General features: G+C 40.2%; 2 protein-coding genes across 2 annotated transcripts; both read left to right on the plus strand.

The window, feature by feature from the left end:
* Positions 1–904: 904 nt before the first annotated feature.
* LOC116211347 (expansin-A15) lies at positions 905–2832 on the plus strand. Its single transcript, XM_031545686.1, has 4 exons — positions 905–1006; positions 1126–1266; positions 1473–1785; positions 2012–2832. The coding sequence occupies exons 2-4, from the start codon at positions 1140–1142 to the stop codon at positions 2316–2318; spliced, it is 747 nt and encodes a 248-aa protein (XP_031401546.1). The 5' UTR covers positions 905–1006; positions 1126–1139; the 3' UTR covers positions 2319–2832.
* Positions 2833–10878: 8046 nt separating this feature from the next.
* Positions 10879–12103, plus strand: LOC116211620 (transcription termination factor MTEF1, chloroplastic). Its single transcript, XM_031546078.1, has 2 exons — positions 10879–11343; positions 11503–12103. Exons 1-2 carry the CDS (start codon positions 10928–10930, stop codon positions 11981–11983), a joined length of 897 nt encoding a protein of 298 aa, XP_031401938.1. The 5' UTR covers positions 10879–10927; the 3' UTR covers positions 11984–12103.
* The last annotated feature ends 1687 nt before the right edge of the window (positions 12104–13790 follow it).

The following is a 13790-nucleotide window of genomic DNA, read 5'->3' on the forward strand; positions in this document are numbered from 1 at the left end:
ACTGTGTTGTTTAATTATGAAAAAAAAGTGAGAAAAAGTAATAAATGGTTTAGAGAATTTAATATTAAATATTGAATTGAATGGTAGTTAAGATAAAAAAAATTAAAAAAAAGAAAGGAAAAAGTAATAATTGTGTTATTGAATTGAAGATAGGTGGAATTAAGTGGAATAGAGTAAAAAAAATTACTCATTCCCAAACAAAGCCTAATATTATAATGCTGTTAGAGCAATTATTTTTTAGGTATTAGGGAGTTGCAATACCTTTACAATATTCTTGATATTTCTGTTAGATTTGTTGGATTTATATGCTTCGTGTTTTACTCAAAAAAAATAAGGCACATCATGAGTTGGATTATGACATCACTTGTTTTAGAGATTTGGCTAAATAAAAGAACAAAAGCAAGCTCCTAATCCCCGAAAAGAAATATTTATTATCCATGAGTAATACTACATACACACATTATAAAAAAGCTTATTAGAAATCCAAATTATTGAAAAAAAAAAGTTTATTAGAAATCCCCGTATTTTAACCCAAAAAAAAGTTAATTAGAAATGCAGGGCAAAAAAAAAGAAGGAAAAGCTTGGGATGAAAATATAGATTACGTTTGGCTAATAGGGACAGGGATGACATTTTACATGGAAAAAGTAAGAAGATGGGTTCTGTGCGGCAAATAGGCAACGCATACAGGCAAACGAGGCCTTCGAGCAAACTGTCAGAGGCGAAAACCGCTGTGGCCCACTTCGGAAAGCTACAAAACCACACGGTTTAGTCCCGAAAACCGCTTACGTCAGCCACGTGAACCCGGTTCCTGGCTCACTGCTCCCCCGAATATGGGCCCAGGCCCAGGCCCAGGCCCGGCCCGTAGTCTCCTCCGGCCCAAACCACCGCCCGCCGTCGAAGTTCTATAAATTGAGCTCCCTCCCTCCCCATTTTTCTTCACTCACTCTCACTCAATTCCTTACCACTTCCCACTCATTTTCTCCACAAAAGCTCCAAAATTTTGCGGTAATTACTTCATTTTCTTGGTCTTCCTCTTGAATAAAAAAGAGATGCAAGGAATGCTCTAATTTTGAGAAAGTTCAGCTTTCATGTTAATATCGGGGCTCGTTTTCGTCTCTCTGCAGGGAAGGACAAGACAATGGCTCTCATCGGGCTGATTATAGTGGGTTTCCTTGCAATGGCGGCATCTGCCGAGGGCTACGGCGGCGGATGGACTAATGCACATGCCACATTCTATGGAGGCAGTGATGCTTCCGGCACAATGGGTAATGTCCCCGAACTCAACAGTAAATACCCGGAACAGTATTGGACCGAACTTACGAGTTTGGACTGTAGAACTCATACTCAGTCCGTTGTTAATTAAATCGGTAAAAAAGCTTAAGCCGTTAGATGATTGGTCGGGGTCTATCACTGTAAGATATGCTAACTCATTTTGTGCGGGGTCCACCCGCAATGTATGCGTACATTGCAGGCGGGGCGTGCGGGTACGGCAACCTCTACAGCCAGGGTTACGGGACAAACACCGCGGCGCTGAGCACGGCGCTCTTCAACAACGGGCTGAGCTGCGGGTCGTGCTACGAGATCCGGTGCCAGAACGACGGGAAGTGGTGCCTGCCGGGGTCCATCACCGTGACGGCCACTAACTTCTGCCCGCCCAACAATGCCCTCCCGAACAATGCCGGCGGCTGGTGCAACCCTCCCCTCGAGCACTTCGACCTCTCCCAGGTCGTGTTCCAGCGCATCGCCCAGTACCGCGCCGGCATCGTCCCAGTCTCATACCGCAGGTACCAATGGAGCTGCCTTATAAATGCTAACGGTTCAAATGACCTTTTTCACCTAACGGACCACGACTCAGTATGAATGGCTCCTGCCTATTGACCGTGTCCATTTTCGGAATTTTTTTTTTAAAAAAAATTCACCTGTCCTTTTACCCTACGTAGTAAATTGTTCTTACTGCCATTTACCAGCAATAAACAGTAATTGATTGACTTCTGTGGGGATTTTTGTCAGGGTGCCCTGCAGGAGAAAGGGGGGCATGAGGTTCACCATCAACGGCCACTCCTACTTCAACCTGGTCCTCATCACCAACGTCGGCGGTGCCGGGGATGTCCACTCCGTGGCCGTCAAGGGGTCCCGTACCGGGTGGCAGCCCATGTCCCGGAACTGGGGCCAGAACTGGCAGAACAACAACAACCTCAACGGGCAGAGCCTGTCCTTCAAGGTCACCACGAGCGACGGCCAGACCGTCGTGTCCAACAACGTAGCCCCCGCCGGATGGTCCTTCGGGCAGACCTTCACCGGAGGGCAGTTCCGCTAGAGGCCTTGAACCCAGGGTCAGTTAAGGGTAGAATTATAATATAATTAGATGACTAATATATAAAATACATATACAATTAATGTTAGGGTACATATTGGAAGGACCATGATGGGTCGGAAAGATAAGGAGAGGGCTACTTTTATAATGGCTCTTTTTCTCGTTCCGACCCCATTGGAGGATCGCTAGGGTTCGTAAAATTTAAGGGCAACCCTTAAATTTGTTGGGTTCGTCGTATTTTACCCTTTTTGCCCTTTTTTACTGCTGCAGTAAATGCAGAGTTAGGCAGTGGTGGACTCTTACTTACCACCCGCCGTAGTAATTTGAAGTAGTTTGTTTGTTTGTTTGTTTTTATTGGGCAAAACTTTTGCCGAGGTTGGTCATTGTAAATCAGCTTATTAATTGGGCTGATTATTATATCATGAGTTGCAATTTACGTACCGTATGGCTGCGAGTACTAAGTTGTAAGTTTCATCTTTGCAATGTATTGAGTAAAGTGAGTGATGATTTAGCAATACCTTTTGTTTTAGTTTTAATTTTAATTATTATTATTATTATTATTATAGTAATTAGTTTTTATAGCAAAAGAAAAGGAAAAAGAGTAGCAGATATTGGGCTTTTCCATATTAAAGGGCTGCAAAAATTTATTGGATTCAACTTGTTCAGCATTGGGCCTTTCATCATTCTAATCTAACCTACTTCCAATTGGGGCATATCGGATATTTCAAAAAAAAAAATGCTGTTTTAAACATATAGCAAGTTGTAATGAAGTCCTCGGCAATCTTATCTCGACAAGTGACATGAGCAAGCACTACACAGACGGGATTAATAAGCTTGTTAGAAGTGCATTTGCCGAAGAACTTGTAAAATGAAATAGGGTATGTCAATATTTTCTTACCACATCATTTCCGAGCTCTTTGTTGAGCTCTGATGATAGATTTAGTTACTACCTAAATTCTATCTAAGAGTAATGAAAATTGTTGTATATATATTAGCAGTAATTAGCATAAATTATTGTTCTGATAATAATAAAGCTTTGAGAGAATTCACTCTCAAACTTTTACACCAACCGACTCTCAGGAGCCATCAAGACTAAAGTCTGCTAAGCCAAAAATATAAGAGAGTAAAAAAGGCAATGGGTCAACTGTCAATGGACATACTGATGGTTGAGTCATAAGAATGCATGAGTTATGACCTACTTCACCTAATAACCTTTACACAAGTCTAGCCAATACATATTAATTATAATTACATATACATTCGATGTCCAAATGAAAATTTCCTGATACTTTTCATCCCACGCGAAGCAAAGTCTGACAACCGAAATGGCACTTGTCCATGCACAGTACGTATCCCAGAAGAACATGAACATAAGTTGAAGTCCCGGAAATATTTCAATCCGCGCGTAATGAATGGTAATTCTCGACGGGCAAAGATAATATATATATTCCGATGGAAAGAAAAACTTTCGGTCGAAATTGCAACGTGTAGTATGCTCAATTAATTAACACAAACATTTTACAACAAGCTGGATATGGGCACATGACATGGTCCCACGAAATTTTCTTGTAGGAGGGAATCACACACAGAAAGGATCCTTTCCCTGCTTTGGTTGTCTCCCTTGTCAGTTCAACAAGAAATTTCTCATCATTAGGTATCCAGTGAGTCGCGATAACACATTTTGTGCAAATATATTTACGGCCGGTTTGGTTTTGCAATTAAATTTTTAAAATTTTAACTTTAACTTTAACTCAACTCATTAAATAATAAAAATCAACAATATTTTTATTACTTTTTCCTTTTTCTTAAATTTTTTAACAATTCGATTCAATTTTTAATACTAAATTCACTTAACTATTCATTATTTTTTCACACTTTTTTTTTCATAATTTAACAACACAATCATTATAACCCAATTAAAATGAAAACTCAACTCTACTTAACTCTAAAACCAAACGCACCAAATATTTTAGTTCTAATGCTTAATTCAAATGCTTAGTATTTTACGTTCTTTATCATGAATTATAGAAAATACTAAATAATTGAACCGAATGACTAACATTTAAATTAGAGTTTCAGACGTATTTTGATAACTCAACGTCACTTTAGAATTTCTGTAATCTCGATATGACTCGTCCCCTTCTTGCCTTCTTCACTTCATGTGTCTTTCAAACACACACAGCTCGCATGAAAAGAACTAAATCTCGACCATGTTTCATATTTTGTTTCTTATAATTTCTCCTCAAGCAGAGTGGAAAAAACAAACAATGAAAAAGAAAGAAAGAAAGAAAGAAAGAACGGTTAAGAAATTACGAAAATCATAAGAAAGCAACGTCGACGTGGTCAATTCTCCTTAAATGTAATATATCGGTCATACGTGTCCGAGCATATATTTGCTTTCGGACATTGTCACGAGGGTCACTTCATCAGACTTTCTCCTAATTATTCAATGTGTCGCTGTCTCTTCTAAGCTGTCTTGTTTAGACAGGTGGTGCTTAATTAAAACACGATTAAGACCCTAAATTGATTGGGAGAGATTAAGAAAGCTAATGATAACTACACGTTGGATTTTCTTTTTGGCGATCAATTTTTATTTATTTTTTGTTTTTCCCTTTTTCTTGCAATTTTTGCGGCTTTCCCCTTGCATGAGAAGATCAGAAGATAACACGGAAATTTCTGGGAAATTTCTCTCCCCTCTTTTTTTTTTTTTGGCTAACCCGGGGTGTTCAGATTTCGCCCGACTAATTCCCGGACCTCTGTGAATCCCGAGCGGTGCACAGAGCGGGTAATCATGCCAAAGACGCTCCGATAACGCAAAGGGGATTCGAACTTGGAATCGGGTGCAAACTTAGACACACTTTAACCGCTGGGTCAAATCCCTTAGGTTATTTCTCTCCCCTCTTAGGTACAAGAAATGGAGCTAAAAATTTAAGCAAATAATTAATTAGTTGAGAATCATGAGATACGATATATTTGGCAAATTACATTGTTTGTGGATGTTATTTTAAACGCACAACTGTTTGTGGACGTTACATAGAGTACAGAGAGATCTGAAGTCTATTTAAAGTATTTCAGAGTCGGATTAAGTTGACGCTGGAACATGAATTAGACCATGGATACGTTCTGATCCGATAAATCGGGAAATGAATTCAAAAGGGAAAAACGGAAAAGTAGTTAACTCGAAAGGTTAGGTGAGTGGAGCTATGGGTCAGACGAGCTTTTGTTTTGTTGGGCAGAGCTAAGCTAAGCTAGGCCGTGCATTATTTGTTGGAATTAATTTTTACAGAAGAATCATTATTATAAAATAAAGAGGCTTTAACGTCATGTTTTCCATAGTTGGTTCTTTTTTTTAAATTTATATCATGATTTAAAAATTATTCAAAAAATTTATAGTTTATATGTTGTTCTAATTATATCCCGACGTCAAGTTTTCTGTTGTTAACGTGTCAATTATTCACATAGGCACCGTTAAACGTAAAATGAGCTAACATCACTAACACTGATAAAAATTGACGAAAAACTTAACGCTATGATAGATGTGGAATAACATACAAATGATGAGTCTTTTTGGTTAATTTTTTAAGCATGAAATAGATTTGAAAAAAGAGACAAACTATGTGATATGCGCCATTAAAATCCCTAAAGTAAAAAAAAAAAAAAACTTAACGGAAAATCAGCTTTGTTGGTGGGGAAAACTGGTTTTTGTATAATATATCTTAATAATGTTTATTTGGTCATTAGAGAAAGAGTTTTCCATAGGGCTTTGCCCTCTTTATTGATCGAAAAAACAAAAAAATGAGTTTTCCTTATGTAATCTTTCATATATTTCTATTCTCTAAATAAATTCCTTGAAATGTGAAAAAATGAAAATTAAAAAAAAAGGCATTTACTCTTGATTGACCGTCTTGACTAAATCTTTATTTTTTTTAAAAAAATACCAATCGGGGTCATAATTTTTATGTTTTCTTTCCTATTGAAGCCAATTACTGAATAAGGTCAAGCCACTAAAGAAAATATTCGTATAAAGCATTCCTTATTCTTTTCTTTAGAAAAAAAAATAAAAATAAGGAAAATAAAAGTTGGTCGAAGAGAGGAAAAGGGCCTTCGACTACATTGCTTGAGAGTCAGCGACAACAAATGACTATTGACCCTTTCTCTCTCTCTATGTGTTTCTCTCTTGAGAGATAGTGAAGATAAACTATTGCTAGTCATTACCGTCGCATACGAGGTTGTCGCAGCTTCTAAAGGTACTATCAACCTCATCGGAGACAATGTCGGCCAAATGTAGGCCACTACCGCCCTTCCTTTCTCAAGAGTCCATTACCCTTTCTCTTCGATTAGAGATGCGAAACAGAAGTGGTGGTGGTGGTTCGCCACCTACCACCACCGACTTAAGCAAAGTCTCCGGCATCCTTCAACGACATCTCCGAGGGGTTGTGGCGGTCGGTAGCAACCACTGCAGCCCTTTCCTTTTTATTGCTCTAGTCAAAGCTTTCTACTTTTTTTTTGTTTATTTTTAAATTTTTGCTAATTTTTAAAATTTTAAAAAAATATTTGAATATATTCAAAATTTGCGATTTCTCATCCCCCATTCTGCTACTGAAATTGATTTTAGAAATTTTCTTTATTAACAAATGAATGAATATAATTAATTAATTTTAATGGGCTGCAGGTATCGAGAGTACATGTAATGTATCGTTGGGGCGCGGCACGCCACTACTTGCCGCAGACTGCTGCGGTGCTGCCCCATCCATGTGCTCCGCCGCGCATTTCGCTCACCTTCCTTTGTCTCTTTCCCTCCTTCCGCCTTCCGTCGCTTTCGTACGATCCCCCAAGAATATATATATATATACGCCCTTTTCCTTTCTTTCAATCCGACTTAATTAATTAGTTAATTTTCCAAACTTTATTAATTTGAGATATTGAAAATCGATATTCAACGATTTGGAACGTGATTAATTTCCTCTCTGGTAGGCCTAGGCCACAATGCAATGCGATTACAATTGCATGCTAATTAGGTGGAAAGTTTGAATTATTTGGTCGTTTGTCGCCTGACATAATTTATAACGTACATCTTTACATATAACTCAACACGTAAATAGTGTATAGTAAACCTATGGGCCGACGTTATATCGACATAACCGGCTTATATTTACAGTGAACTCCTCTTCCCGAAAGACGTCTAACTTGTCATTACTACCGAAGCAGTTGTTAGTTGGAGTTCCAACGGAAAAGCGTTAGTTACAGTTGGTGAAAATTAAAATTACCGTACTTTCCCACGAAAAGACGAGGAGGTCCTCTCCAATGACAAGACATGACAAGACAATATGCACCGAAAGAGAAAATCAGAATAGTTAAAAAAAGAAAGACAAAAGGGATGTATTTCTTCTGGAAATATAGAAAATCCCTCCTTAAAAAAAACTAATTCATTTGCTATCATTACATGGATTAATTAATTATGGCAGTGAAAATCTATTTCTTAAATACTTAAGTAAAGAAAAAAAAACTATTTAACTAAAGAGGCGACTGATGAAAATAAACTAAAATATCTTATTTTTAAATAAAAGCGCATGCCACTGCATTTGCTTTCTCCAACATTAAAAATCTTCACCATGTAGCATTTGTTCTTTAGTTGTCCAAATCATTGTATTTAGATATATTGCCAATGACGTGCTTTAAATACCAAAAAGTTCATCCTTTCATATGAATTTATAATATGCTTATCGTACTTAGGTTAATCACATCTTGGATTATATACGGTGGGACAAGGACCACTGAATTGGTTAACTGCGTTATCACACGTGTGTTATATCCCGATTAGAAGTACGCCATTACATTCATACTTGGTAATTAATATGACTCGAAGTAATCGATACATTGCAAGTACCTCCCATTTGACGTGACTAGTTTAATTCAACACCACATTAACTACCGGTCATGTATTTTCTTTGAGAAACTTGGAAGACGATGCCCCTTCGATGATTAAGAGAAATAAATTTGGGGCAGAATGGGACCATCGATTGTTAAGAATGTGTCTCACATTATATGCTCCTTCTCATGAATTAGGATCACAATTCATTATATACATATACATGTATATATTTAGAGTACCTTGGACTGCAAATTGTGGATCAGCATTCCACTCTCTCTTTCAGCCCGTTTAAATCACTTTGGGCCTAAATTGAAAATAAGATCTCTTAATTTGGACCAGGGGACCCATTTGTATCGATCTGTCTATTCATGTTGTTCGTCTCTACATAAAAATTCAAAACCTAAGTTTGACAATCATATGCCATATGTATGATCATATTGAGAAATAAAGACGCTCGCTATATGCAGTCGCAATAGGATAAGTTTTTGATAAATAGAAAACTGTGTTATCATCGCGACAATTCCAGCACTCTGCATATGACCCATGACAGGCCCAGTATGGGAGTTGGGGCAATGTAAATGAATCTCCGATCCTTGCCACATTCTAAGCCCATTTGCTCGGGGAAAGACTTGTAGATTCAAGCTTTATTGACCATTCAAGGAACAACCAAAGTTTATGAGCCTAACATATTTCTGACAATAAAGGGGTATACAAAATGCCTCTTTGGGAGTGATATGGGGACAAAGTTGGTCTCCGTCCTCCAATCCTAGGCTTCGGTGTCAGCAAAAGTTGCTTAAAAGGGAGGGAGGGCATCTAGTCCCGGTCTATACCGTCTAGGAGTCCAAATGAATAAAATCGATTGCATCCTCAAAAACTTAACTTTAATCAACTATGTTGTATTTTATAGTCGATTGTGTTTTATTTCAGGACGGTACAATACTGAACCGAATAAATTTGCCAAAGGGAGAAAGTTTAAAACTAAAAGAATCTTTATTTATTTATTTTGTGTCATGCCTCAAATGAAACTCAGATTTACCTTTCATAGAGGTGCCCCTCACATGTCTCTCAATATTTTTTGCATGCGGGCCCTTAGAACATCTCCCAGTGTGATTAAAATGACTGATCGGTCGGACTGGTTCAACCAGAACCGATACCGTGTCGGCTTGCCTGATCCAGTCCTATTCAGAGGACCGAAATGCAGTATGAGACCGTTGAACCCATGGAACCGGCCAGTTTTCGTGTGAACGCATAGAACCCAAATGAATTGGACCTTATGGGTTTATTGATTGTTTGCTCTTAAGCAAAAGTAAAAGTGGGGGAAAGAGATTCGAACCCACGGCATTCAACTCCTCCCCCTCTCATTTCAACAACATTAGCCACTTGAGCTACAACTACTCTTCTATTAACTAGGTTCAGCTTTTGTATGCAGATCAGACCAGGCTCTCCACCTGAGGACCTCCGTCCATCGCCCTCCACCAGAAACCCCAGCTCTCGGTACAACCCACGACGAGGCTCACCATTAGCCCACGAGGTTCACGGTGTTGTCGGGAGCTCAAGTGTGCTCGTCCTCAGGTGCCCGTGTCTCCAATGGCTTTGTCGGGTGCCAACAACCTCACGGAAGCCACTTCAATTACAAGGGCTTCCACGAGGTACTGATCCTCGATCAGCCTCGTCATGGCTCGAGATTCATTGGGTCGAGGTTGCCCTGAGCTCATGAGCTCATGGCGAATTAGCACTGTTTCCGAGGCTTCCATTAGCATCGACCCATGGAAACCGTTCATCTTCTGAACCTTGTTTATTATTTTACATCAATTAAAATTTTTTTTTTAAAATGGCAGGGGTATACATGTCAAACCAAAATGTAAAATTCGAATTTCAATTCTATTCCCCTCAAATTCTATTCTCTATCAATTTTAATCCCCTTCAATTCAATTCCAGCGAACCAAACGCCACTTTAGAAACTTCAATGAAGCCTCACGGCCGAGGGCCTGCTTCTCCGTTCCTAACCCTTGCGGGCCGTAGTGGGCCTCACTGGGCCATTTTCCAGTCCTCGTCGGGGGCTAAAGAACTCCGCAAACAAGTACATGTTTGGTCCAGACACAACGAGGCATAGAGGGAGGATTTCTCGAAGCTAAGGGGCCGTTTGGATTCAAAGTTAAAGTTACTTTAATTTTGATTTTAATTTTGATTATGAAAAATGACAAATGAGATGTGATTATAAATTTGACTTGGGAAACGTGTGTTTTTGTTGTGTAGTGTGTTGAGTTAAAGTTAAAGTTAAAATTTTTGAATTGGGAAATGTGTATTTTTATTGTGTAATGTGTTGAGTTAAAGTTAAAGTTAAAGTTAAAATCAATTAACTCTGAATTCAAACGGGGCATTATCGCTCTCATTTGTTCAAATTACGCCAAGGTTCAAATCCCACTTGCTGACTCACCTATCGCTCTCAGGGATTGGGTCGATCAACTGATATCTAATAGATTCTTCGGACCGAAAGATAAAAGAGAAGAAAATCTTTCTCATGAAGTAACATATTAAAGAATGATGCAGCGCTAATTTTCTGAAGCCCAAAAACGACGGGCCCAATATTTCTCACGATCCACCATAAAATGGACCGGTCCGGAGGCCCATAATATCAGGTCAAAGCCCATAGTCGGTCAACACTACGCAGAGCACCAGTGAACTGTGAAGCTAATCTCTATGCATTTCGCGGCAGCGGCGGAAGAAGATTGTGAAGGTGATGACGACAATCCGGCTGCACCCCCACCCACAGCCCCTCCTGCTCCCCGTCTCCGCCCTCAAACCCACCGCCAGGAAGCCCCAAGTCCTCCTTTCTCCTCCCCCTTCGCCGCCTCCCCTCACGGACTCCGGCCTCCTGTTCCGGGAGAAGCTCTCCTACCTGTCCAGCCTCAACGTCGACCCCCACAAGGCCCTCCGGGAAAACCCAGACTTCCGGTCATGCCCCCTCTCCGCTCTCCACTCCGTCGAGGACTGCCTGTCCTCCTTCGGCCTCCCCCGCTCTTCCCTCGGCCGCATCCTCGACATGTACCCTCAGCTCCTCACGGCCGAGCCCTACGCTGACCTCTACCCTGTTTTTGACTTCCTGCTCAACGAGGTCCGTATACCGTTCCACGATATCAAGAAATCGATCACCAGGTGAGGCATCGGCGGTTCATTTCATGGCATTGTTCTATCAAATTGGCTTCAGCTGTCGGAGGCGATTGATTTCGCATAAGTTGCTGCTACTTTAGCTCAATTTGGGGTTATTGCTTGCTGATCGAGCTCAATTCTTCCTCTATCGCCCTCTGTCGTCAGGTGCCCAAGAATCTTGATCTGCAGCGTCCCGGACCAGCTCCGGCCGACGCACTCCTTCCTCCGGAGCTTCGGTTTCGTGGGCCCTCATGCCATCGCGTGCCAGACCACTGTGCTGCTTGTTTCGAGTGTGAAGTTCACTCTTTTGCCTAAGATAGAGTACTTGCAAAGTCTCGGGTTTGAATATCGGGACGTCGTGAACATGGTCATCAGGTCCCCCGGCCTGTTGACGTTTAGCATTGAGAATAACTATAAGCCCAAGGTGGACTACTTTTTGGGTGAAATGAAAGGGGATTTGGCGGAGCTCAAGAGGTTCCCACAGTTTTTCTCGTTTAGTTTGGAGGGGAAGATTAAGCCCCGACATAGGCAGTTGGTCAGGCATGGATTCCGGCTCTCTTTGCCTGAAATGTTGAGGGTTAGTGATGGTGAGTTCAATGAGAGGTTGATCGAGATGCAGTTAAAGATGGTTGATAATGGTAGATGATTCCCGTGAGTTCAATACTAATGTTGTACATTTTTTTGCTTCTGTGTAGATACAGTGTATTATATCAAGAAGTGTGATTATTGATGTTGTAAAGCAGATATAGAGTTCTCTCCCTGTCTATATCGATATTGCATCATTGCCGTTCATGGTTGGGAATTGTGCTGATCAGATTATTATTCTTGAAAAACTGCTTATCCTTGATCATGGTCATTTTAATATGAATTTACATGGAAATGCATTCTATCGTTCGGCAGTATGACTATAGCAACAAAAGCAAAACTTTATTGCATTTGTGTAGTATGATGATGTATGCCTCGAGGTTACAGCTGGTGGCTTTGCAAAGTCGGGTTGTGTAGATGGGCCGATTTCGTGACATAGATGCTCCAGCAGTAGCCATGGTATGTGCTTATGCAGTATTGTTGGCATCAATCAGTTGGCAGAATTACCAGTTTGTTAAAAACAGATTACTAATAGGTTTATAATGTTCTTTCAGGACATCAGTCCAACTCCTAAGCTTCGTTTTTGCTTACTCCATAGAGCAGCTGGCTATAGGTACAGTGTACATGGTCAGGCCAGCGTCATTGCACGGTATGGGCTTTCTTCTTGCTATTGGCATTCATTGAGAATAATTGTTTTATGGTAAACCAATTACTTGTCTGCAATCAAGTTCATTTCTTTCGTCATATATGTCTTGCTTATTCTGTTCGTGGGAAAGTGGTATAAGAGGAATAACCGTGCACGGAAATGGTGGAGCCAGAGTTAATATTGTATTGAGGTATTCGGGCATTACTCATCTGCCAAGTTGTTTATCCCAGTGAGCATTGGCTGTGGAATTTGTTTTGTTAGTTTTTAGGGCCTTTGGTTAGACTTCCCTATCAATTTATCTCAGCTGAGATTTTTTTTATCGGGTGCTGTGAAGTTAAACTGGGCCGACACTAGAACTTCTTGTTTATGTCCTAGTCTATAGGAAGGCTTGCAGCCTCACTGGAAATGTTCCTATCTCCTTTCGGATTATCGTTTTGATTCATGGTCAATACTGCTACATTGATGTCTTCAGCCCAAGGTTTTTGCATTTGATGGTCGGCTAGGCTTCTTGCCAGGAGAAGATATATAGCTATTTGGTCGAGTTTAATCTCTCTGAATTTGCATAAGTATGCAACTATGAAAACAACAGGCTGGGTCAGAATCTAATCCAGTCCAACTTATGAGATAGATCAGTGAAGCGCTGCTCAGCCCGACCCAAGGTTTTAGGTACGAGAGAGATAGTTCTGCCCCATTCGCGCTGCGTTTCTCCGAACCATATGGTCTCTGAAAATTTCCACGAATCTTTGTGCTTTATGTTTCGAACTGTGATACGAATATCTAGAACTAACTAATTAGAGTGCAAACTTATCGAGAAATCATTGCAATTGGATGTCAGTGAAGTGGAAAAGACTGTGAAGCTCCTATTGGTTCGGAGCCGGGATGACCTTGGTGCTCTCCGTGCTACGTTCTGCTTTTGAAGACTGATAATCAAATCTTTAAAGGTAAATGCTGTATCTTTTTAGAACACTTCAACTCATTGAGCTCATAATCGACGTTATGTGGCCGATATTTGGTTAATTCATGCCTTCGTAAATACATTCGTCATTTATAGCTAGTCACTCTCATGACTCGTTGTCACTCTTAAATCGAATGTTTGTTATACGTTTTAGTTGGCGGTATTAACTTCTTATCCTCTTATTTTGGTTAGACTTCGATGGAACATGAGGAGTGAAACAAAAGAAATATATGGACTGACCCATCACGTGAAGTGAAAACACCGACC

This window comes from Punica granatum, chromosome 6 (genome assembly GCF_007655135.1).
Source record: "Punica granatum isolate Tunisia-2019 chromosome 6, ASM765513v2, whole genome shotgun sequence".
Classification (NCBI taxonomy): domain Eukaryota; kingdom Viridiplantae; phylum Streptophyta; class Magnoliopsida; order Myrtales; family Lythraceae; genus Punica; species Punica granatum.

What these genes read in the sequence shown, in the direction of transcription:
- LOC116211347 (XM_031545686.1), top strand. Translation starts at nt 1,140, where the DNA reads ATGGCTCTCATCGGGCTGATTATAGTGGGTTTCCTTGCAATGGCGGCA. An exon ending in TGATGCTTCCGGCACAATGG is followed by an intron (nt 1,267 to 1,472) that starts GTAATGTCCCCG and finishes CGTACATTGCAG; the next exon opens with GCGGGGCGTGCGGGTACGGC. An exon ending in GTCCCAGTCTCATACCGCAG is followed by an intron (nt 1,786 to 2,011) that starts GTACCAATGGAG and finishes GATTTTTGTCAG; the next exon opens with GGTGCCCTGCAGGAGAAAGG.
- LOC116211620 (XM_031546078.1), top strand. Translation starts at nt 10,928, where the DNA reads ATGACGACAATCCGGCTGCACCCCCACCCACAGCCCCTCCTGCTCCCC. An exon ending in ATCAAGAAATCGATCACCAG is followed by an intron (nt 11,344 to 11,502) that starts GTGAGGCATCGG and finishes CTCTGTCGTCAG; the next exon opens with GTGCCCAAGAATCTTGATCT.